At 40.3% G+C, this 25,875-nt stretch overlaps 1 protein-coding gene across 6 annotated transcripts in view; it reads right to left on the bottom strand.

The window, feature by feature from the left end:
• SMOC1 (SPARC related modular calcium binding 1) overlaps positions 1 to 25,875 on the bottom strand; it is a 128,119-nt gene that overhangs the window by 52,886 nt on the left and 49,358 nt on the right. For all 6 annotated transcript variants that reach the window (XM_071744499.1, XM_071744498.1, XM_071744500.1 and 3 more), the window contains exons 4-5: positions 19,311 to 19,410; positions 16,577 to 16,624 (exon numbers count right to left, since the gene is read on the bottom strand). In XM_071744499.1, the coding sequence (XP_071600600.1) occupies positions 16,577 to 16,624; positions 19,311 to 19,410 (148 nt within the window). The remainder of the gene's footprint in view (positions 1 to 16,576; positions 16,625 to 19,310; positions 19,411 to 25,875) is intronic.

Raw genomic sequence — 25,875 nt, 5'->3', positions numbered from 1 at the left:
GCAAGAGAGACCCTGCTGTCATTTTCCCACTTCATCATTGTATTTGGTTGTGTGCTTCTCTGCAAGCATAGCAAAAAACGCTTAGCTGAAAAAATACTTACCATTCCTCAGTCAACTCTTATTCTGAATTTTCCTGCTATTGAATATTATCACTAATGTGGATAAGCAGTATTTTTGTTTAAAAGGTCGAGCAACTGATTTCTTGGAAAAAAATCCTGAATTTTGCTTAATTCACAAGAAGAGAGATTTTATTGGATAAAAAGTAAACAGAAAAAAAAAATCTTTGGATAAAGGTAAACAGTTAATCTTTACTTTTTTTGTTAGAATAGGCTGTTCTGCTTCTTCAAGATCCCAGAAACCAGAGCTATGGCTTGTTATTTATTTAGGATGATGTGTCACAGTGTAACGAAGAACTGAGCAATATGTAATCAGCATAATTGTTTTTACAGATTGGAAAATCAACCCCAAACTTCAAAAGATACTCAAGAGAAGAACTAGAAAGGTGAAAAATTCTTGAGATATACACAAAAGGAAGTAAAGTGGCACAAAAACCGAGGCAGTGATCTACTGGATAGAGTCCAACAGAGAGCTATGAGGATGACTGAGGGAACTGAACATCTCTTTTTTGAAGAAAAACTGAGAGAACTGGGGCTGTTTAGCCTTGAGAAAGGAAGGCTGAAAGGGGATCTTACTAATATCTATACATATCTGAGGGGTATGTGTCAAGAGGAAGGGGCCAATGTCTTTTTGGACAAGGAATAATGGGTATAAGCTAGAACATAGGAAGTTCCACCTCAACATAAGAAACCTCTTTACTGTGAGGGTGATGCAGCACTGGCACACACTGCCCAGTGATGTTGTGGAGTCTCCTTCTCTGGAGACTTTCAAAAACTGCCTGGATGTGTTTCTGTGTGGCCTGCCCCAGGTGATCCTGCTTTTGCAGGGGCATTGGAGTCGATGATCTCTAGAAGTCCTTACCAATCCCTAACACTTTATGATTCTATGAAAATTACCAGGATAGTAAGTTTATTCTTATTGTTCCTACTGAACGCTTCAGCACCAAATAGTTACAAAACAGCTTTTCAGCTTTAAAGCAGCAACCCTGAAGTCAACAATGGAGAAAAATGAGGAGTGGATATGAGCCACAGCACTTTATCCAAACCATTATGTGAACTCTGGCAGAATTTGGAATGCCTCAGGTTCAGGGGTTTCTTTTTGCCTTGTGTCTGTGTGTGAATAACAGAGATGGTAGCAATTACAGTTTGGGAAATACTTTCTTCAAGATTTTTGTAGCAGTTTTTCAATAAATTTAGGCATAAAGCTACTGGAGAGTATTAGACAGAAAAATGCAGAAATAGACAAAAATGCCACAAAAAACCTTTTAACTGAAGGGTTTGTTTGAGATAATCTCAGTAAAATGGCTCTGAACTACATAATAATTTTCTCACTGGGTAACTAAGGCCAAATTATCACTAAGTCCACATTGCATCAGCACCCAGTACAGTATTAAGGGTTTTGCAAGTAGGGGGAAGTCTAATTATTCCCCTGCTCGCTCAAGTACAGTTCTTTCATCACACATACATAAAAAAATGCAATTGACAAGAGTCCTGTAATTACACTCACTATATTTCAAAAATCAAAAGCCAAGGATATTTCTGAATATTTTTTAAAGGTCAGGAAATAAACACATAAAAGACAAAAATTGCACTTTATTAAAAACACCATGCTCACTTCCCAGCTGCCAGCTTCTTACTCTGAAACTAACAAATCTATTTCTTAAACCTTCAGAACTCTCAGTAGGTCTCAGTGTTTCAAATTAGCTTATGGCAAAAAGCTTTTCTGCCATGCCCTTTGGGCAGAAGAACAACCCTAATACTTGTGCGCTCTGATTTGATTTTTCCTCTTGCTCAGTACACTGTTCCTCACACTGAACATTTGTTCCACAGGCCTATTTGCTCCTGGTAAACAAAGAATAGGTTCTATTTTACATACTTGATGGTTCTGAACAAACATTTCATATTCCTTCAAGAACCATTTTAACACAGAACAAAAAAAACAAGTGATTGCAGGGATCTGGGGACTCCTGTGATATATCACAAGATGTACAGGATATGGTTACTTCAGAGCTAAAGGCAATGAAGTATGTTCATCAGGTGTTCCTTTCCTTTCTTCAAAAAAAGACATGTCACTGCAATAGTTCCTCATACAAAGCATGTCACCAACAAAGAGGTCAAAGAGGTCAAGTAAGTGCTTCCTAATCCCTCTAGGTGGCAATGCTTCCAGATCAGGAACTCTTGTACTGAAGAACTACCAAATATCATTTCCATTGATGACAGAATATTCTCAGAGCCTTGAAAAACTGCATTGGCATGCTTCTCTTCCACGTTTTACAACCCACCATGAATATTTGATTTCTTTTTCCAAGACAACCACTGAACACAGACTGCATCACTCAACAGAAAACCTCCAGATGGGACATAATTTTAAAGCCATGTAACTCCTTTCCAATAAGCCTCCTTTTCCTAGCACACACTTGTAAAAGTTGAACGGATTTTTCTGGCTCAACTCATGTCAACATAAACCCAGCATTTTTATCTCATCATTGGTAAGAGTGAAACAGGTAGGTTCAAACAACTCTCCCCAAGCCATTGTCACACTAAGATACTATGGCTGCAAGCCAGAAGCCCACTTCCACTACACTACTGTCAGAGGCTCAGATGCTCAAGAACAGCTTTTGTTGTATTAGCCTGACAATAACTCAAAACAGGGACAACTACTTGTGTGACCAGATCTGATACTGATGGGCAAGAACTCCATGGTCCCATTAGGCCTCCCCTCCTTTAGCCTCATCCTTGCGGAATATCTAGCAAGTATCCATGTCTGGAATGACTGAAGTGTAACTAGGATTGAGGGACAAGGAGATTTAACAGTTGTCTTTCACATGAAGCAAAGTGATCTTTTTTTTTCTGAATGACAGGCACAGAGGCCAGGAGCAACTTGAGTTGTGTCAGGAGAAAACCCTGACACAGAAAAAGCATAAATTACTATCGAAAAATGGGAAGGAAATTGCTGCTGCTGTGGATCACTGCTCTTCCCTCAAGCCACCTAAAGGCAGCTGGAGAAAGAGCAAAACCTAGGTGATAGAATTAACTTCCCATGTCTCATCTCCTACAAGGGAAAATATACCCACTGCCAAAGCAGTCTGTAAACTTGCATCACTATGTTATTAGACCAACATCTAGATTCTTTTTCAGCAGTCTTCAGTACATCGCTTGTGTTCTCACTGGAATCTATTCTACCATTTTAAAGAGCACCAGTGCTTACGGGGTCAACCATCCAGACCTTGTACAAAATCTAAACTTTTTTAAAGTCTACAGCTTGAATATCAATGGTTCCCAGACTTTGAGGAAGAATAAGAGGGTTACAATTTTAAGTGCAGAGCTCTGCCCTGAGAGGAGGCAGTCTTTCCCCAGTGTCTAGCACTTCCTTCACTTACCATCATCAGTTTTGGGGTGAGCTATTACAGAACACAGCTGAAGCTAAATAGGCAGCTTAGAGCATAAATACCCAGGACTGTGAATGAATTCTTAACACAACCTGTTTGATCCTAAAGCCCACCTTTAAGGGTAGAGAAAAGTCAGAACAGCTTTGAGCTTGATCACTCCTGAGGGACTTAACTCATACATACACCTCTCTGTTGTTTTAGTAACTCCAGTCAGAGGCAACAAAGATCTCCCAGGTCAACTCAAACTCCCTGTATCTGTGCAGTTCCTGAACCCTGAAAATTCAATTTTACAACTTCAACATTTCTATGTATTACCCCCAGGCTTGGGACTGCTGTCTAAAGTGTTAAAAAAAGACAACAAAACTGGGTTTGCACTACATGACGAGTTATACAAAAATACATTTCCCTTCCAGTATTGTAGGGGTGGAAAAAATTGTCTTAATCACAGTCATTCCCTACAAAAAGTGTAACAGTTTCAGCAAATCACAATTTAATAGTCTATGCAATTTCTCATAGAGAAACATGTATCACCAATATAAATACAGAAAGTTAGCATTCATTTAAAAAAGTGAAATCTTTGCAATCCAGCCAAATCAAGATAATTTTTTGCAAAGAAGTTGAAATGCACATGCACCAGTGCAGACAGACTACCAGGTTTTCACACCCCTTTTCATAGAATTGCTTTGGATGAAAAAGACCTTTAAGTCCAACTACTTCTATGCATGGAGATCCCACAGGTGTTAAGAAAAACTGCAGCTTTTAAAACCAAATCGGCAAAAGCAAGTTCTCACTCTTTATTGCCTTCATTTAAGAAACAGCATCATGTGCTCCCTTTGTGTCTAAGAACCCACAAACACTTGGACAGGGACCAAAATACAGAAAAGTTTTGCTTTAAATGGTGCAAATGTGCCCAAGCCTGAACATGAAAGAGCTCTGTATGGCTTAAGGAGATCTTTATTGCAGTAGTGGACTTGCAGTGTCCCTGCAGTGTTTTTTTCCCTTCCTACATAATTTGTTCTGTAGGTCTTACAGGCACAGGCAGTGTTTACTTCAACACTGCATTCCAGGCATCATCCAGATAGGATGAGGAGACTTTGCCTTCTGGAAGGCATTAGTTCCCCCCGCTTCCTCCTCACATCTCCCTTGCAGGTGCATCAACATGAAAGAAAAAGTCAGTCAAGCCCCACAGACTTTGTGGTCCAATGCAGTTGGTGCATTTGTATGGCAGCACAATTCTTCTCCAGGCGAGAAAGTCTATCCCAGGCACAGGCAGCTGGAAGTAACTCTGACCCCCGTGACACAATTCAAAGCCTCCTCTGTTTGGCTTTTTGATTCCTGATTGACACATTCACTGCCAGAAGGAGATAAATGCTGTTGGGAGGACAATGTTGATCGGCTCTGACTATTCTTGTGAAGGAATTTTTCAGCATAATAAACAAAAAACATTGGTGTGCTGAAGTGCCTGAATAGAACTGGAGATAGAGAGGGGACCAGAATGCTTTACAGAGGCTGGTAAGTCGATTGAAGAGTTAATTGTCTGGGTGTACAATGAGTTTATTCTGACCAGAGACAAAGAGCTCCCTCTTCCTCAGCCTGGTCCTTCAAAAGCAAATGTGTCAAAAGGGCTCTGGAAAAGCACTCTGTATTAACAGCAATGCTCTGGTCTCCAGGATTCAGTGGCTTTAAAAATGTTGAATCCCAAGATTCAGATAGGATTTCTCTAAAATTTCAAGTCCTCATTTACTGCTTCAGTTCTCAAGGTACTTCTACAGTAATTAACCAAAACAAACCTGCCTTCTAACTCGTTCTTTGTAGCTTTTGAACAGCTCCTTTCAAAAAAAATAAAAATAAAGGCACAGCAAGATATTACCCTTCAGATACAATGCTGTAGACACTTTCCCCAAAAAGAGATCCAGTGGTACATTATTTCAATTACCTAGTGATTAAAAGGAGTCAGTTTAAATAAGTGGCCCTGAATGCCTCATACTTGTGAGGATCCACACCTGGACCTGCACTTCAGAGCTCCCACTATAATAGGTCAAACCAACACAATGTCCAAACATACCACCTACCCCTGGGAAAGCTCAGATCCAAATTCAGATTTGAAGTGAATTTGAACTTGTTTCAACCAAGCCCAATAGTACTTACCACTTCAATACCTGACTCAGTTCTGTAAGTTATGCAAATCTTTCTGAGGAGAAAAAAATATAAAAATCTTCCTAGTACTGGTAAATGGAGAACCATGCAGATAAAAACCAAGCCATCACACTTAACTGTTCTGGTGGCAAAACTAAGATTCTGGTGTCATTGCAGAGACATACATGTTACCCCAGGAAAAAGCAGCAGCCTTGAAAGCTCAGAAAATTAAGCTGAGCTGATTATGAACTTTATAGTGCTGTTAATTCACTTCAGTACTTATGAAAAGTTGCTGGTTTAACCCACTCATAGAAACGTGCATTATGTTCAGGCATAGTTCAAGCAGAAGACAAAGCAAGAACCTTAAAATAATAAAGCCAGAATTTAGAACACTCTCCTCATTCAAACTTAAGACCCACCCTTTGCTCTCTCTTTTCTCAAGCTAAGATCCCAACTATAGTGCTATCAACTAATTTGGGAAGACAGCAGGGAACCACAAGTTTGTGATCTCTCTTTTGTTTGAGAAAGTAATAAATTAGAAGTTCAGAACTTTGAAACCTGTGAAAACCAATTTCTTGGGTTTCAGCCAGTTTCTCTCTAAACTGTGAACTGTAAACCAGTCTTAACCAATTCTGCAGGACAAGCAGCAGCAGTATCTCTCAAGTAGCCTGAATACCAAAGTAATTCAGAACAAGGGAGTTGCTCACAGTCCTGCTATTGAAATGAATTATAACCTTCAGTTAATTTTTAAGTCGAAGTCCAACAGGAGAACTTTACCAATGCAAGTTATCCACAGCAGATGTGCAGAGAAGTAGATGAAGACCTGTCATATATTTTACCTTACATAGTTTTATAATTCCTAGACTCCACAGCCAAATTCCTACCCAAACAGTTCTCTTCAAAGATTTGGAATTCATAGGAAAATACATGCCCAAAGCCAGATTTGAACCTTATTTGCTCAAAAGCAGAAGCAGGTAATAAACGTCAGGGTAGTTTGAGACCATCTCCAGCCTAGATTTGCACAAAAAGCTTTATTTTGAACAATGTGAAATCACTCTCAGGCTGTGAAAGCGCTGCCCCCATCCCCCTGACATCTTCAGAGATGTTGTTATTCCCACGCTCCCCCAACACTTCCTGCAGCATTTTAATTTGTAAATCTATACAGAAATCACACGGCATTTTATAATTTAGAAATAGACCTTGTTGTCATCAGGGTTGACCTATAGAACCAAGGCTTAACTCCTTCAGTTATATCCTTGGCCCAAAGAGAACTGTAACTTGCTTGGTAATGATTCTAATTGTCTTAATTTAAGTCAGAACTTTCAATTCACTCCAAGTGGCTAAAATTGCCAGGAAAAAAAAAACAAAACCACAAACAAAAGAAACACACGAAGAAGGCAGTACTTCTCTTGTATTGCTACATCTTTTCTGTCCTGCTGCTGTTCTTGCCACCCTACTGAGATAATAAAAAAGTAATTTCTTAATGACTGCATAAACTACACAATACTTTTACCTAAAAAAAAAAAAAAAAAAAAAAAATAATAAAAAAAAAATATATATATATTCCCAATCTCATGCTGTCAGAATTAATCCTGCTTTCTATTTTTAATATACCTCAGAAAAGCAGCAAAGCAGCAGCAGGGACAACATTAACATCCCTCTTTGGCCTAGAGTCCATTGATCCCACTGTACAGCTTGCCTAGAAATGCAAGACAAGGTACAATAACCAAGTAAACCTGTTTATTTCACACAGCAGAAAATCTCAGAACATTGCATTTTGCAGTGCACAAGATGCGAGCCCATTCTCACCATCATGTGAGCATGGTTAAAAAAACACAATAATTAAAATACTTATTGAAGAATGAGAAGTGGAGCAAACCTCAGAGCCACAGCTCAGTGTCCAGGCTCTGCTTTGGTCATCTGGTAACCTTTCAGACAGAATCACAGCCTACCTGTCACAGTAGAGAGATGTTTCACAATTCCTACTGATGTTCTGCATGACTAAAGATGAGGACCTGTGACCACCACTGAGTGTAGCTATTTTATTTATGTATCAGCAGTAATTTCAGTGGTGTAAAAAGCTCAGCTACAACTACACATGGGAAGGCTATAGGGAAATCTTCAAACCTAAAGAACTCATATAAGCTGCAGAAAGAGGTTCCCTTCAGAAGTAAAGAATATTTTTCATTTGGCTGTGTACTTAGCTGTCCTTTAAAAGTTCTTTAGTGTGTGTATGACAAGGAGGAATGATATTGGAGAAATGGAGTTAAATGGATAGTTAAATGGATAATGGACTAATGGATAGTTAAAACAACCAAGGACACTGGATGGGTTTGGGGATCAGTCATAACACATAGCATCCAAAACTGATTCTTACCAAATATCACGACTACCTGATGCTTGTTGAGGACTGACATACTTCCTGAAGGACAATGGCAGCTGGCTGTAGGGGTGGTACTCAGTTTCAAAACTGAGTCTTAAAGACTCATTTTCATCATCAGACACCCTCAGAGATAACTGGTACAGAAAAGCTTTGCTGGGGTAAATGCAACCCAGCAATTATATGGCTGTAAATCCAGCACTTCTCTTTTCCTCTAGAGAAAAGGATCAAAAGGTATGAAGAGGAGAGGAAGAATAGGAATGACCTTGTTCTTCAGGAAGATAAAGAATTGAAAGGAAATAAAATAGCTATAATAAACAGTGAATAAAGAAAAATTAGGCCTTCTATTTGGATAGCAGGCGGCCTACAACAGAAGTTGTATTCAAGTGCAAATCTATTTATACTACAGCCAAACTATTTGGAAAAAATCATGCCAATCCACAGATGGGATGTTAGGCCATCTTGTTCCAAGAAGGAGCAGTGTCCAAAGTAATTAAGGGAGAAAAGGAATGAGAGTCAGAAGAGGCTGTACGGTACATGGCTGCTCCAGAGAGTCCTCACAGTAAGCTTCACAGGGAAAGTGGAGAGGAGAGGACAGGCAGAATAGAAAACAGAGCAGTAGCAGCAACACTAAAAGTGATGGGTAAATCATAGTGCCCCTTCAGTAAGAGTTGAAGTACATGCTATTAGGATTGTTTGTAGTTGTTCGAAGCTTTTTTCCAGAGTAGGAACACCTCCAAAGTGTCAGCATTACTTACACTGTCAAGTGAGTGATGAGATCAAGGAATCAGCAATGGGCAGCACTGAGAATGTTTAAAAATAGACTGAAGGATGGGAAGCAGCGAAAAGAGAGAGTTACTTTTTTATAGCTTCCTATTTGGAATTTTGGATACATTTTATCTCACCCTGTAAGCACTACAAGTATAATAGACACTGCAGGATTTTAACCTACAGTTCCTTAATTTTGAACCATATTCCATTTGGCTCGGTGTCTTGAGTGACATTTGAAATAAAACAGGGAGTGAAAAAGTTTCCACACAAAGAAATATTTCACTTAAGACACCGTATCTCACAGCAAGATGTTAGCACTTGACATTGCCCTAAACTTGGAGGGAAGTTTGCAGGGAGCTCTATAGCTCTGTCAACAGTTGCCTGATCAGAGTTGGCAAAAGCAACAACCACCATATGACTGTTTAGTTCAGCCTCTCTGGTTTTGTTCTACCTATGATACAACACATCTTTCTTCAGGAGCCTCTGCTTTGATATGAAGTATTCTCTGTTTTCTCCCTCAACACACACAACCCCTCCTTGACTACCTCTCCCAAAGAGCTGCTCAGAATACACAGTCAACTCCATTTTGCCACTTGCAGGCTGTGAAAGGGGCCAGATACCTGCAGCTGAGGAAAAGGGAGCACAGCAAGAAAGCCCAAAAGGACATTATGATTCTGACCTTAAACTGCTTTGCTGAATGAGGAAGAAAATTATTATGCAAGCTTCATATGAGTAATGAGTAATGATCATTACAATAGCTTTGAAAACATTTTAGAAGCTACCTGAAACACACACTGGCAAGGGACATGAGGGGAGTGATTGGAATCTCAGCCTTTCTTCCCTCTCTCCCCAGCATCACACATTCCCTTTCATTCCTCTCCTTCCAGCTCTGGTCTCTTCAGTGTAAAGACTTTATAAATCCACCCACATCTTCAAGGAATACAGCCTATATGTGGGGGGTAGAGACGGCAGCATATTTCCCAGATCAATGGCCATTTGAAATTCAGACATATGGCTGAAGCCCTACAGCTGCATGTGTTAATTACCACACGTGTCCCCTGTAAAGCAGTCTGTTAAACACGAAAAGAAAACAGAAGAGAATAAAAGCCCTTCAAAGGGATTAAGTAAATAGTCTAAATTTTTGACCCTGCTCCCCCATACACATGCCTGTGTATAAGAACACAAGCTCCTTCCTTTCTCCTGACACCTGCATGCTGAGGAAGCAGGCACCCCTTCCATCTCTAGCCATGTGCATTGAACCTATCTCAGAGTACTTTTCCCCTTCCAGCTCCCTTTTCCCAACCTCTTCTCTCACCAGTCCCTCTCTCCTTTAGAGGACTAATTTCTGGCTGACAACCGGACTAGTCTTGGGCTTACAATACTCCTTCTCATTTCCTTGCAGACTAAGAGAATGGATACCTCACTGCTACGTCTGCATTGCATACGTGCAAAGGAGAGAAAGTGGGGAGAAAAAAAAAAACCTGATTTTTTTTCACTGCTTGTTTCTACAGGTTTCCCCCCTAGGATCATTAAGAGCAGAGATTCAGAGTTTGAGTGAGCACAGCTCTACTCTCCTAAATATATTGCTCCAGTTAACTCACCCCAGAATCTGAATTTAGTCTAAAGAGTTTTTGTATTTGATTATGAAATAGAATGAATTATTTTTCTATATGAGGGGAGCAATGGAAAACAAGGGAGGGAGGCAGACAGGCACACTAACTCTGTCGTGCTAGAAGAATCACCAAAGGATCTAACGTGTTTCAGAAGGAAACCTGCACACATGGAACAAATCACACCTCAAAAATTAACAACAGGCTACAAATGACATGGGATTCTCAAAATATTTTTATTTGAAGAGCAGGAGGCTCATTCCTCTAAGCTACAGACTGCCAGAGGTCTACAGATTGACTGTTCAAAATAGGCCTAAGACAACAGATCTTAAGAACCTTCATCATTTAAAGGTGTATTTTTGAGCAGCAGAACAGTCAAGATGAAGCCTGTCCAGTCCTTAACACTTGAGAATTGCTTTGCTGAAGCACCTGAACATCCCATCATGATCTGAGCACCAAGCTGAGCACAGTGACATAAAGCAAAAGACATGGACACAGCCTAGAGAAATTAAGTCTGTCAGGAGGACTTCTCCCCTCCTTAGCCTTTATCAAAGCATTTTGCAATACATCTCTCTTCCTGTCAACATAAAACAAAACCCCAGATGAGCCCATGGAGGGGAGCTATTACTGCATCTAGATCTATTCCAAAGCAGCTTTAATCCCCATAGGTGCCATCTCAGACTTGAACAAACACTGTGACTGCTTCTCCAGCCTCTCCCTACCTTATTTACAAGCACACATGCTCTGCATACATTGAAGTTTTCCCAGCACAATTTCACAGTTTCTCTCTCTTCTAGAGAACCTTGTCAGAGCTCATGGGGCAAAGGAGCTGAAAGAACTTCCAGTTTCTCAACCAAGTCCCTGGACCTATGACAAAATATATTTCCTGATGCATTACATTGATTTGAAAGAAAACAACACTCATCTTCAGATGTCTAGATTCTTCTGCAGGACATGGATACTCAAACAAAACAGGGTCATGTTAGCCTGGCACAAGAAAACAACTTCTAGCTTCATATATCTGCAAGCCGAGCAATTTGTCCAATTTATGCTCAGGTTTATTTTTAAGAAACAGCTACAGAAGACAGGAAGTCTAGGACTATTAATTCCAAAGTTATAATGATGCTGTTTCAAAAGATTTAGAGAAATACTTAGTATAATAGTATAGCATCCTGGCATGCTGATCCAGACACTCAGAGCATGGGACGAATTTTGTTAACAACACTTTAAAAAAGAAAAGGTGTTAAGGCCACAGAGCTATCAAGTGGCCAAACAAGAAAAACCCACCCACAGACTCCAGAACTATTCCATTTCTCTGCAAGCTGTAATTGGTCAGACACCAGAAATCCACGTATAGCACATAAACAGTTAATACCTTAACAGATGTTGCTTAATCAATTGTTAGTTTGCTTATTACATCTACTCACCAGGCTGCCCAATACTATGACTTACTCATTTAAAAGCATTTATAGCTGTCCTTAAGACATTACAGACATGAGTAGTCTGTAGATTGCTATAATAACACTTGTAAACTACAATTTTATTAAGTCATATTTATATAGACTAACCTACCGATTAGAACTGTTGCTTGATAGATGAAAGCAGAATTCTTGCATTATATCAAACAAAATATACTTTGAAACAGAATTTGCCTTCTACTTAAACTTGCCAATGAAACTTCCTTCAGCCTCAAATTTGATACATATGTTCATAGGCCCACAAAAAAATGTCTTGATGAAAACTAAACTTCAGACAAGTCAGCAATGTGGGGACCAAAAAGGATTGGTTTTCCATGTCACATGTCAAATATTGAGTCTAAGCTCAAAGCAGGCTTTGCCTTCTGTAGGGCCAGAGCTTACCCTTCAACATCACAGTATCTGCTCCAGGTTCAGGGAACTGTAGATGCTACTGCCAGCTTTCCCAATAGTGAAAACAAAGCAAGTCAGAACAGTCCTGGAACTTTATGCACTGCGGAAACTAAGAAAGAGGGATGTTCATAGCACTCAGGACTCTTCATGACTGACACTGACTGTTTACCTAACCCATACAATCCCTCTACTTGTGTGATCTTTCAATCCCAGATTACAGAACCAAGCCTCCTTTCACATTTCTTCCATTCATCTGATTTTAAAATGGCATCAACACCTCAGTGCCCAGAACAGCCAACAACCACTAACAAAACAGTATTCCCATTTGGATATTTTCCCCCTTTTCACTTATTTTCAATCTTTCCACATTTAATTCACTCAGTTTCTAGTTTCAAAAAGGAAGACCACATGATTTTATGGAGATAAGCAATGGCAGGGCCTGACAAGCCTACTTTTTAAAACATGCTTGGTGATTACAAAAGATACTACTAAAAGATAGCTGCAATAAGCCAAACTGGCAGCTTTGAGGTACTAAAGCCCCAGCACTCCTTAGATAAAGAAAATAAAAGTTTTGGTTTGTTCTGTTTTGCTTGTTTTGTTTCAAACGTGTGGTACAATTTCCCTTTGGCTGGAAAGTGACATTCTGCATTCTTTAGGCAGGGCAGAAATCCAGTCATGGTTGCTCCAAGGATGCCTTTCACTGCTTCTTAAAACATTAACAACCTCACAATGTGAAAGAGGGGGAAGATCCAGCCCTCTAGGGGACATCACGCATCTTCCAAGTCTCTCAGGCCTTTCAAACTAAGCAGCAACTGGAGTAAATTAGTGCAAGAAGCTCCTTAAGAGAAAGGATTGGACAAGGAACAAGCCAGAATAAGGAACAGACAGCAAGAGAAATCTGCAGGTTCTGGATATAATCCCATCCAAGAATAACTGCATTCCCTGAGAAAGGTCTTGGAAACTTGTTCTTCACTTGAAGTCTGAACTCAGCCTAGAAAGAAGAATGGTAAATATCTCAGTTGCAAAGTCCACACATCAAGCATGTTCTGGAGAACCTGGGTTTCCACTCCATCTCAAAAAATACCTCCATCAATACCTCCATCCCTCTGCTCTACCTGCCCAGACACAGAACAAATCAATATGTTCTATTTTAAATTTTCATGTTTGATGACAATTTAATTTGATTTAAATTATCTTACAGGGCACATTGTATGAGTAACTGGCATCCCATCATTGGGGAACAGAAGCAGTGCAAACACTGGCAACCAGAGCATGGGATTTAAAGATAAAAAGAATTTCTTGCCTGTTCTCCACAGAAGGCTCCACAGAGCCACTTCTGGAGCTACATGCCCAGCAACATGACCCTAAAGCCATCTCATTTTCATCAATAGTGAGAGCCTGTGAGGGGAATCACACAACCTCACACCTTCTAGTGACTATCATTATCTACCAGCTCCCCAAAAATTAAGGCTAAGCAGGATGGAAAAGAGACCAAACCATTTGGGGAAAGAGTTATTACCAATAACCAGTCTTTTCTTCCTCCAACATTAATTTGTCTTTTCTAAAGGAGAGCTAATATGCTAGTAAAGTCTTCATTTATTACCCATCAGCTTAAGTTGACCCATCTGCACTGTTGCTAAGGCAGAGCAGCCTCCAAAAACTATTTTGTCCTGAAGACTTGAAAGGCACCAGCTTCATGAAAAGTTTATTAGCTTCATATTTTACATTCCTGTATGAATGGGACAAAAGGAATCACTTTTGAAAGTCTTAGCTATTCCTTTTCCTCCTGAAAGCTTCTGTTCTGCACCAGACTATGCTCTTTCACTCAGAGAGCCTCATCCAAGGATGAAGAGAATTCTGCTGTACAGTAGGAAAAGTCCAAAAGCTCCAGTCAGAGGGCAATTGCTCAGTGTGATGTTAGAGGTTTCTGAGATGTGCCTCTACCACAGCAAGGTCATCACTGACCCAGTTCCTGCTGGATCCCTCCACGTTCTGCTCTTTTTCTTCCTGCAAATGGCAATTGTTAAAGAAAAAGCCTGAACCTTCAGCTAGAATGTATGGTTACATGCATGCTGGCTACCCACCAGTCTCCAGAGAAGCCAGACCTCCAGCAACCAGCATGCTTCGAGGAAACCAGACTGTCTGTGGTACCAATGTCCTTACAACACCAGCTGGTACTGGAATTTTGAATCAAGATAACTTAAGTCAAGGAAACACATTGATAAGTGAGCCAAATTCATTTTTAGCATTACTCTTCTGGCTAATCAATAGATTCAGCCCTACGGATTTTTAAGTCCTATTTAATAATTGCTTGCAAGTATCTCTCTTACCTGATGGAGAAAGGCCAAAAGTTTGTGCAGGAACTCTGAAGCAGATTCAGAATTACAGGGGACAAAGTTTACATGATTGCTAGAAGCATGTTTGCCCAAAGGTAAACATTTTCCTCTTGCTGACAGCTACTGCACAGGGTGTATATGTGTGCTGCCATCTGACCAAGTGTATCATTCATGAAACGAATGCCACAGGGAACACCAAGGAGAATCAATTTATAGTACAAATTTTTAGATTAGTTAATTCCATTTACAGGGTTTTTTTTGGTTTGGTTTTTTTTTTTTTAGTTTGTTTTTTTGCATGTTCCAACCTCCGAGTTATTAAAGGGAGTGAAGTTTAGATGTTCTCCCCTTTTCCTCCTGTTTCTTATGAGATCCTACGTCAGCTTTTTCCAATTCTAGAAGAACAGGTAGGAAACCTCACTCAGAAATAATGCAGATTTCTACAGCTACTTAGATTTGCTTGTACTTCAGACTTAACAGAAATAAAACGATGCATTCAGGTGCCAAATATGCATTAGACCATAATTATAGGTTGAAATTGACATATCCTTATCTGAAATAAGAAAAAGGCTTCAGTATCCACTCTGAACAAAGCTTTCTTTGCATCTTTCTTCTCCCTACCTTTTCCCAAGCTACTATACACAACCAGTAGACTGGTGAGCAGATATGAGCAAAATGCAGAGCTCTGAACACAGCAGTAATTCCTGTTCAAGAGTTTTCAGAACGAGATTAACAGTTCCAGCATGGAAGATGTTCTTCAAATTAAAGTACTGGCATTAAGGGTAGGCATTTTCCTGCGTTTTGACATGTCAGGAATAACTGGTTTAGAGCAGCAAAAATCCTGCTTCAGTTGCCAACACAGAAACTTCTCCCAGAAAAAAAACCAGACAAACCAAAACAAAAAACCAAAGCAAAAAACCAAAACAAAAAACCACAAAAAAAAACCCCAAACAAACAACAAAACCAAAAACAACAAAACCAAAAACAACAAAACCAAAAACAACAAAACCAAAAACAAAACCAACAAAAAACAAAACCAACAAAAAACAAAACCAACAAAAAACAAAACCAACAAAAAACAAAAACAACAAAAAACAAAACAAAAACCCCAAAACAAAAACAACCCCCCCAAGAAAGGCCCCCTAAAAACCAAAACCCAAACCAAAACAACAACAATAACAAAAAACCCCAAAAAAACGCAACAAACAAAAACCAAAAAAAACCCCAAAACAGCCTTCATCCCCACTAGCAGGAATTCAGCACTGTTTTCCTGTTGTAAGGAACTCAAAAGGGAGAAGGCCTGAAGTCAAACTCGACTGCTCAGCAGTGAATACTTCAGTGGTCATCCAGTACCATTTCAAACAATACTAAGTGCTATGAATATACACAGTAGAAGAACATCATGTGCCTTGCTCAGGAAAAGCAAGGACTGAAGAAAGCAGTGTAAAGGAGGCCCAATGCCCAATGCACGAAAGAGCAAGGTTTCCAAGCACAGATCAGTTTTAATCCAGTACTGCTCCAGCCAGAGTTTTTATGTTTTTAACATAAACCCCACCTTTCAACACAAAAAGAGCCACAACCATAACACTGGCACTCCCGACTCCAGTGTACTAGTGATACTGATAACCTTCTTAATCTCTAGGGATTTTTCTGAGAAATGCTCATTAGTTAACTTCAAGGTGAACAAGCAGAGGTTATTCTGTGTCAGCTGCCCCCTTGGGAAGCTCTGCTTCCATGTACTACATCTCAGCTGATGAGCACATAGCAGAGTGCACTATTTTCTGCTCCATGGGGTGGTGCATGAACAGACTGTCACCTTTTTCCTCCTACTTGAAGGGGGAGATAGATCTAAAGGTACATAAGCTTCCCACACACTGAACTGGTTAGGAACCCAAGTTCTGAGTTATCCCAAGGGACTTGGCTGGACATCTGCTATTACAAAACAAGTTGCTGAAGCACGATACTCAACTCACCTTTCCTTCCTGAATTACCCTGGCTTGATGGTTTATCAGTTACAGAACCTAAAAGGGAGGAAAAAGAACATCTATTTAGGTGCTGCATGATCACACAGAACATGTAATGCCACTTTAACCCAGTCAGTATATAAACCCAGTGCCTGTTTTCTTTGCCAGTAGCTCAGTATAGGATACAGAGTCTGTGAGTTCAACCAATAAGGAATTTTTATGTCTAAGCATGTTAAATCAGAATGAGGATAAACAAATGGCATGGGTAGCCATGATTCAGTGATTTGAAAGAGGTCAGAGCAATGCAGTGGTAAGAAACCTGGAATAAATACAAGGACAAGAAGGAAAGATTAATGAGTCACTTCTTTCACTTGCAAATGTCAGGAAGAACAAATCAAAAACAGGTGGGGAGAGTGTGCAGGGAAGGCAAGGGGTATTTCTAAAGGAAAGGGATTAAGTAGGACCACTTGCAGAAAATGGATTTTAACCAGTCCCTGAACATCTTCAGCTGCTTGAAAATAGACACTAAATAACACCCAACAAGTGCTTGATTAGCATACATCTTGGGTTATTTATAAAATTTGTATCTTCACATGATCCTACACTTGTTTCAGCAGTTTTCTTTAGTGTTTCATAAGTTTTCCACTAAAAAAAGAACTGAAAATATAAGCTTTTTGAACAATCCATTACCAAAGTGTACAAAAATCTGTGACAATGCTTTTTTTTCCTCAGGAGCTTTATTTCCAGGAAATATTTTTTCCATGCACCATTGCTAAACAGTTCCAGTGTTTTATGATCCTCCAGAAAATAAGGATCAAAAGTCATCACCAAAGGAGGCAGTTCTGATAGGCCCAAGAGTCTGGTCAAGAAACACTCCAGACAAACTCTATTACCTGGGCACCTTCACTTGCAGATCTGTTCACAGATGTACAGCTGAATTACAAGTAGGAAACACATACCTAATATTAGTCACCATATTCCTAACATCTGTGTGTCCTACAATACACCATGACTTCACTTTGCTAAACCCAACTTTATAAACAGCTCAAGACTAAAAGAATAGATCCTCAGAATTCTAAAACATGTCTTAACAAAACCATATACAGAAAGTCATATTCTAAGGTTTAAACCAAATTAATGCAGCGTTTCGCTTTACACAAAGGGTATCGCTATTATTTTCTTTCCATGTACCTTGTGAGGCCTCACCTCAAGTACTGTGTACAGTTCTGGGGCTCTCACTTCAAGGACATTGAGGTTCTGGAGAAGGTCCAGAGGAGAGCAATGAGGCTGGTGAAGGGACCAGAGGGAAAGTCTTATAAAGAGAGACTGAGGGAGACGGGGTGGTTTAGCCTGGAGAAGAGGAGACTCAGGGGGAACCTTATCACTCTCTACAACCACCTGAAGGGAGGTTGTAGTCAAGTGGGGGTTGGGATTTTCTCCCAGGCAACAAGTGACAGGACAGGAGGGCATGGCCTGAAGCTGCACCAGGAGAGGTTTAGGTTGGACATCAGAAAACAATTCCTCACAGGAAGGGTAATCAGGCATTGGAATGGACTGCCCAGGGAAGTGGTGGAGTCACAACCCCTGGAGGTGTTTAAGAAAAGGCTGGATGTGGCACTCAGTGCCATGGTCACGCTGACGTGGTGGTGTTAGGTCATAGGTTGGACTTGATCTCAGAGGTCTTTTCCAGCCTCAATAATTCTGTAAAACAGCAAGCATCCCCTCAAGCTACATTGATTCACTGGTTTCCAGACAGTTGTCCCACTCAACTCAAGCCCTCATGCAAGTCACAATGTTTGCTTATTACCACAAAACACCCTGCAGCAAAGAGGACACTGAATAAATTGAAAAGGATTAAAAAATAAAAAAGACACACAAAAGTTTGATTGCTGTCATGTTCACATGTAAAGGTTCAAATACTGCAGGGCCATATGAAAATCTAGAGCCCGACCTCATTCCATCTGAGCCATGGCTGCCATATTGAATGGTGGGGAGAAAAAAACAACATCATTCTGTCTTAGGAACAGAATTTGGTCCCAGTAACCACATGGCAAAGTAGTGTCAGACTGAGAGCCCAGAAGCACTTCACTTAATAAACCCACGAATAACAGCCTGGCTCTCTACTTCCCTTGTGAGCTGTGGTACAGACCCAGTGCTGTCCAGCGCCATGATAGAAATATTGGGATCCTGTAATTGAGCAACATGATCAGAAGACCCAAATCCATTTGAACAGCAGGATGCCAGATATAGGGGCTAAGAGCCAACAAATACCAGTTTCTCAAAGAACTGCAACTGAAGGCACTCTGCAGGAAAAAGGACTCCTGGCCCACTCAATATAGTCTGGGGAACTCTTCTTCAAACTACAGTTCATGGAAAGAAGTTACCCATCTCTTACAGGAATCTCTGGTTTTGATGTACACAGCAACACTGCAACTCTTGCCTTGACTACCACATGCTGTTACCTTTGTGGTTTTTTTCTTAGTGAGCCTTGAAAGAGAGTCTGCACCCTAACTGCAAGGCAGACATGTCACAGTCCAAGCTCCCTTAGCAACTTCCCATAAACGTGAGATTTTGTGTGTGTGTGCTACCAGCAAGCATATTGGGCAATACAAGCACAACGCAGTGTTAAGTCAGGTAAACTGGCCAAGTCATCTGAAAGGATTAAGTACTCTGAGCAGGACCCATTCTCCCCAACCCCCTTTCGTTATCAAATTACCATTTGTTGAAGCCACTCCCACAGTACCTGAACATACAGGAGTTTTGTTCTGTACAGAAGAGCCGCTAATAGGTTTGCCATCAGGTGTCACACACCAGCAGTATCCAGTGTAGGTATGGCACTGCACCTGTTTAATAAAACAAAGAGCAGGCATTTCATTTCTCACTCTATTACCCACCACTTTTATTATAATTCAGCATCTTAGTGGAAGTCCCAAACCAGGCATCATAAACACATGCTTCAGAGTGAAGGACTCACACAGGAGACTAGGTTTGATATTACTATTTCTCCCCTCACCTGCTTCCCCTAAAAAAGGTGATTGGAGTTGAAGGAGTTGGAACTCCTTTAACTGCAGTTCAGGAGGCAAAACAAGTTGCAAGTAATGAGATGAGCACATCATTTGCAGCTCAGCTCATTCTATCCCCTTCTAAATCTCATTTACTATTTACCATTTAAATAGCTGTCCCACTGCATCCCAGCTGGGACGTGGAAAGGCCCAATCCCACAGCTGCTTGAGAGCAGTATCTGTGGCCATTTCAAGAGAATTTTGTTCAGTAAACATGGCTGGAAGAATGCAACACTGACTTGTTAACAACAGACTTAAGCCCTCTCCTGTTACTATGTCAGCCTAGCCAACAGGGGCAAGATGCTTGTTCTCCATGTACTGACAGAGACTTAACATTTGCTGGAGGGTCTAATGATCTAAAAGGTACACAGCAGAAAATTCATCCTTCTCCTTCTGAACTGAACATCTGGAATTGCTCAGTTCCTTTCTTCACCACAGAAAGACACCAGAATAATTAGTTCAGATTTGGACCTCTAAAGCAAGACTATATAAATGCCAATCTAGAAGACTGCTCTTAGTAACATCTAGGCAGGTATTAGTTCAGTGGCACTATAGTTTCACCTAGTTTTTAAAATCTAATTACAATCTTTGCCTCAGTGGTCAGCATTTGGATGAAATTCGGCGTGTCTAACATCCCCTGAGCCAAAAGTAAATTATCATTGTACAGGCACCTGTGTAAATACTAAAAGGTTACAAAATCCTTTCTAGCAAGCACATTTTCACTGGTGGCTGAGCATGCTCATCAGTACTTCCAACATCTCAAAATGGCACAGAGATGCCTATGTTACTATAACCTAGAAATCACTCCTTCAATACACTCCTGAAAATAAAAAAATATTTAAAAAGCCATGGGATAAGATCACTTCAGAAAGTGCATTTTTATTTTACTTGTAAATTTAATTCTGTCCACTCTCTGTCTCCAAACAAGTTCATGGAAACCAATTTCCCATTCCAGTCCTCTCCACACAGAAGACTGATGGGGTGTTTGTGCTGTTCCATTTATTAGTGTTCCTTCAGAGTCATTCCCCCTTGCTGACAGCTGGTTCCGATACCCTAAGGTAGCAGAGTTAGTTCAGAGACTTAACAACAGCCATTTTAAAAGGCTTTGAGTATCACATAAAACATGATCTAAGAGCAATTATAACACAGCACCATGTGTTTATCTTGGGTTTTACTAAAGTGCAAATCAATCATTTTGCCTCAGGCAAGTTGACTTTTAACAGGCAAAATAAACAATAACCTCATGTCCCCATGTTGCTAAAGTCACTGTCACTGCTCTCTGCAAAATTTCTGTTCTCTTAATATATCTCAAAAATGATTGCAAGTTACTCAGAAGCACTACGCATATAATTAGCAATAATCAAAATATTTCTTATTGCTCATTCTAATCAATTGCACATTCAAAATGAGTGTGGTAGAACTGTTTGGATTTCTGTGTTTAGTGTTCACCTTCACTGATCACACACACATTATTGCATTCCCAACAGCAAAATTAAGTGTCTTTACATTTGAGCATTAATTGTAAACATCTTAACCAGAAATTAAGTCAGATTTCAAAACAGTCTTAAATTCATAAGGCAAGAGCATTCCAAAAAAAATGACAAAAATTTCAGAGTACCCAGTATTTAAAAATTTCAAATGCTAGTGACATTAGTCATTTAGCCAAGCCTTCAGCAAAGAATAAAATACATGGCAGAGGAGTAAAAAAAAAATGTATTGACATAAATGTAGGACATATCTATTAAATAAGAGCATTTTATGAAACTCGTCTCAGTGGAGAGCTACCAATTACAATACACTCATTATGCCAAGCATATTACATTTCTAAAAGAAAAGTAGTTTTATAAATAAACTCATGAATTATGGTCTTCCTTGGACTTCCCTGACCCTTTCTTCCCCTTGCCTCCATTAAACAAAAGGAAAAAGGCATAAATCTCAGATTGACAGCACTTGTACAACAACCACATATTCTACTGCAGTACCAAAGTACAGTAACTTTGTAAAAGTAGCACCTATTTATTATACAAATCTATCCTTCAATTAATTTGGGCTCTACCAAAATACATGTTAGAAAAAATGTTTGACTTTTTTTGGTTCTCAGACTTCTAAAGATAAGCATTGTGTAAGAGAAAACACATTCCCAACTACATGTACAAAATAACTTGATTGCTAATGAAACTGCAGCCACAGAACACCCATTACTGCTGGAAAGGCATATGACAACTCCACATCTCAAAATAACAGACACCTCTCCAACAGCTTAATATTTGATGACAGGGAATCAGAGAAGTATAACTTTCAAACCATTTGAGGTCTTCCAAAAGATTTGCCATTACAGCTACACTGCTAAAAAACAAACTGCAATATAAAGCTCTGCAAGCACCTGAATCCCTCATCATGCAGGACACTGTCAGAGGTAAGAGATATGCCATCTCAGCTGTGTCTCAATGAAGGGACAGAGAGCAAAAACAGAAGGGACAAACCCCAAAATTGCTCTGCCACCCATGCCCAAATAATGAGTGTAGCACGCAGCTCCTCTGTTTCCCCCTCTTCCATTACAATGTGTGAAACCACACAGCAGGTGACACCCTCACCATCAGCCTTGTGAATAAACACCTGCTCTTATCAAATTCATTACAATATGAGAACACCAGAAGCATCAGTCACTGGTAGACAGCTCTGCTTCTTCAGTTCCTGAGGGAAAAAGCTGCTGTTGTTTGGGTTTCTTCAGTATCTCACTGGCAGTGACACAACCAGATTCCCAAGCAATCCAAAGCCTCTAAAACAAGCAAGCAGCAGTATCTCTTTACAGCTGCTTCACAAAGGAGGAGCAAGGGGTTGTTTCCAAAAGATAAACTGGAAATTGGAGAAGTATTGCATGAATGTGTATGAGGGAGAGAATGGAGCAAAGCAGTAAGTCTGTGATGGCTAAAACCAATCTCTATAGAGTTACAAAAATCACAAGTTTGCTGTAAGAAGCTTGAGAGCACCTTGGACAAGCACTGGGATAAGCACAGGAACAGCAACACTTAGATAAGCCTTTCACTGCTGTTCAGATGACGAGTTTGGTAACTGAGAGCATGTGTTGATATATATTTATATCTTCATATCTACTCCACTCTTGTGAAACACCACTTGAGTACTGTGTTCTGTTCTGGAGCCTCCAACACAAGAAGGACGTGAAGGTGTTTCGAGTGAATCCAGAGAATAATCACAAAGATGATCAGAGGGCTGGAGCACCTCTCCTATGGAAACAAGCTGAGAGAGTTGGGGTTATTCAGCCTGGAGAAGAGAAGGCTCTGGGGAAACCTTACAGCAGCCTTCCAGTACCTGAAGGACACCTACAAGAAAGCTGGAGAAGGCCATTTTACAAAGTCATGAAGTGATAGGACAGGGGGTAATGGTTTTAAACAGGAAAAGCATAGATTTAGATTAGTTGTTGAGAAGAAATCCTTCAGCCTGAGGTTGGTGAGACACTGGCACAGGTTGCCCAGAGAAGCTGAGGCTGACACCTCCCTGGAAGTGTTTGGATGGGGCTTTGAGCAGCCTGGTCTAGTGGGAGGTGTCCCTGCCCACACACACAGGGGCTTGTGGAACTAGATGATCTTTAAGGACCCTTACAATGCAAACCATTCTATGATTCCTACCACATCAGAGATCAAACAAACATTTTCTGGCTTTCATCCATAGAGAGCAGAGAGAAGAATGGAAAGAAAACATTCCTTCTACATTCAAAGCAATACTTCTATAAGAGAAGAAAAACACATTCAGATTTTGAATGGCACTGCTGAGGGTGAGGGCAAGCAGCAGAGCTCCTACCTGCGCTCCCAGAATGAGGCAAGGTTAAAATCCCCAGTTGCACCCAGGTGCTCCTTGTAAACACTGTAAACACAACTAAAGAAATTATTCCAAGCCAGTAAGGCATCTGGTTTGATCCTGGGAGCAGAAGCCACAGTGTCACACAGCAATTCTTCATGCTTTTTCTTTGTTTGAGCCATTTAGACTGATCTAGAAAGTCCTCTGAACCCAAGCTCGTGGTGCATTATTGGCACACAGCCTTTACAGACAATCTTAGGCAGCTATGAATCACTCTACATTTTAAGTTGGAGCTTTTGGGGGATTGCAGTTCCTTAAATCATTCTTATAACTTTCTCTGCTCACATATATTTCTTCCCAAATGATGTCATGCATACAATTATTTCCACCAGAACTTTAATGCAGCAGCCACCTTCCTCAAGTCTTTGCACCATCAAGAAATACTTGCTCCACAGGAATTTCACTGTTCATATGACCAGAGAGAGAACTGATTCGTGGCAAAAGAATCTTAGCCATAGTCAAGGGCATCATCAAACTCTGAGGCAACTATCATTTTTAGCTCAGGATAGAAGGACTCTCTGCTTTTTATACAGAATGTGAGCCTTTAAAGTTAAGAATTATCATACATTGTTGCTTTCCTTGAGGATGTCAACTGCTGCTTTAAGAATCTATTCCATAGCTTCCTTGACTGGTACTTCTTTGAATAAATACTGTATATAATCTAAGTTGCTACCTCCTTAACCCATGGAACTTAAAGGCATAGGAGAAGGTGTCACCACTACACTGCATTAGGAATGAGTGTAATTCTATCCAGCATGATGCCACATCAGCCAATGCAGAGGAACAGACTTGGACCATAAGGTCACAACGATGGCTGAAACAGAAATGTGTATGTTGGTGGGACATAGGAGAATGCAATACATACATTAGCACAGCACAGAATAAAGCTATTGGTATGGACCCCAATATGTATTTCTCTTTCCCAACTTGTGTTATCAGATGTGGGAGTGTTCTGCAAGCTATCTGATAAGAGAAAACTGTTCTGACAAATTTAGCCCAGTCACTGGTCACATCATAAGATGATAGGTGTGACTGATGCCCTTGCTTAAAGAGAAAACTCTGTGCTACACCTCACTGCACCAACAGCTGCAGTTTTGAGAGCCCTAAAGTCAAAGAAACTTTCCAAGGAGACTCAGCAACTTCTATGCAGACTTGTAAAAAAAAGAAGCCACAGCTAGACAGTGGAAGGTGGCAGCACATAGCGAGACACACCACAAAAAGCCCCACAAGACTACACCCCCCAAAGCAGGGCTAACATTATTCATGCTCATATTAATCTGTTTGAAATGGATACCCTTTAAAACTTCAGCAACCTTTTCTAAAAAACTGCTTGGGGGAAAACTACGAGGAATGCAAGGCTCTCTCAGCCCATGGCAACAAGCCCAATGGCACTATGCAGCAAAAGAAAGTGTGCAGATTACCCAATAGAGTCTGTTGTTTATGAAGAACAGATCACAGCAGGTTAAGTGCAGCATGGAAAGGGAATGGCATTTATGCAAAATATAGCACAACAGCAAAAGCAGGAGAGCAAGCCTTGGGAACAGAAACAGGTTTTAGTCATGTCCCATTTTGCACAATGGTACATGACCTCAGTTATACAATTAATCAAATTACATATCAAACAAACATTCTTATGTTGTGAGTAACTCCAATTTTATCTGCTTGCTTATGTTACTGTGGGTTAAGTGCAGACAGCTTTTGTTATAGGAAGTAATAGTCCCTATACAGACTGAAATGTGAAGAAATAGCAATTCCAGAGCAATTTATCAGGTCTGCTCTCATTTACAATCACTCCACCCTGCCTGCAATGCCACCACCTCTTCCATGCTGCAAATCCATGCCACATTTTTAGACGTGTAAGCAGTGCTAAAAAGGCATTTGGTAAGACCTTGGTGATACACAAACTCCTAGAAGAAGAGAAGCAGAAGACATGGTGCATAGGAAATTACAAAAAAACCCACACAAAACCAAACAAACAAAATCCACCAAAAAAAAAAAAAAAAAAAAAAAAAAAAAAAAAAAAAGCCAAAAAAACAACAAACAAAACAGTGAAATGACAGGTGCCTGCTGCTACTCTTCAAGCAGTACACAAAACTCATAGTTAGCCATGCCCAGAACAACCAAGCAATAGAATCAGTGGCTACATGGCCATACTTTTTCTTGGTCTAGATTTTACAGGCAATGAAAAAAGATTATGCAAGAGTTCAAGACACACATGATGTCTCTCTAATGAAGGGTTTAAAACACAAAGCAAACCGAGGTCTTTGCCTTCAGGCCCTCTGCCCATTTACCCTTGTTACCACACCTAAATGTGGGGCCTGAGAGCCAGCTGCCCTGCAGAGATGCAGGAGATGAGCCTTCACCCCTCTG

This window comes from Heliangelus exortis, chromosome 5 (genome assembly GCF_036169615.1).
Source record: "Heliangelus exortis chromosome 5, bHelExo1.hap1, whole genome shotgun sequence".
NCBI classification, from domain to species: Eukaryota; Metazoa; Chordata; class Aves; order Apodiformes; family Trochilidae; genus Heliangelus; species Heliangelus exortis.
Note: the sequence above shows the minus strand (reverse complement) of the source record. Positions and strands in the feature narration are given on the sequence as shown.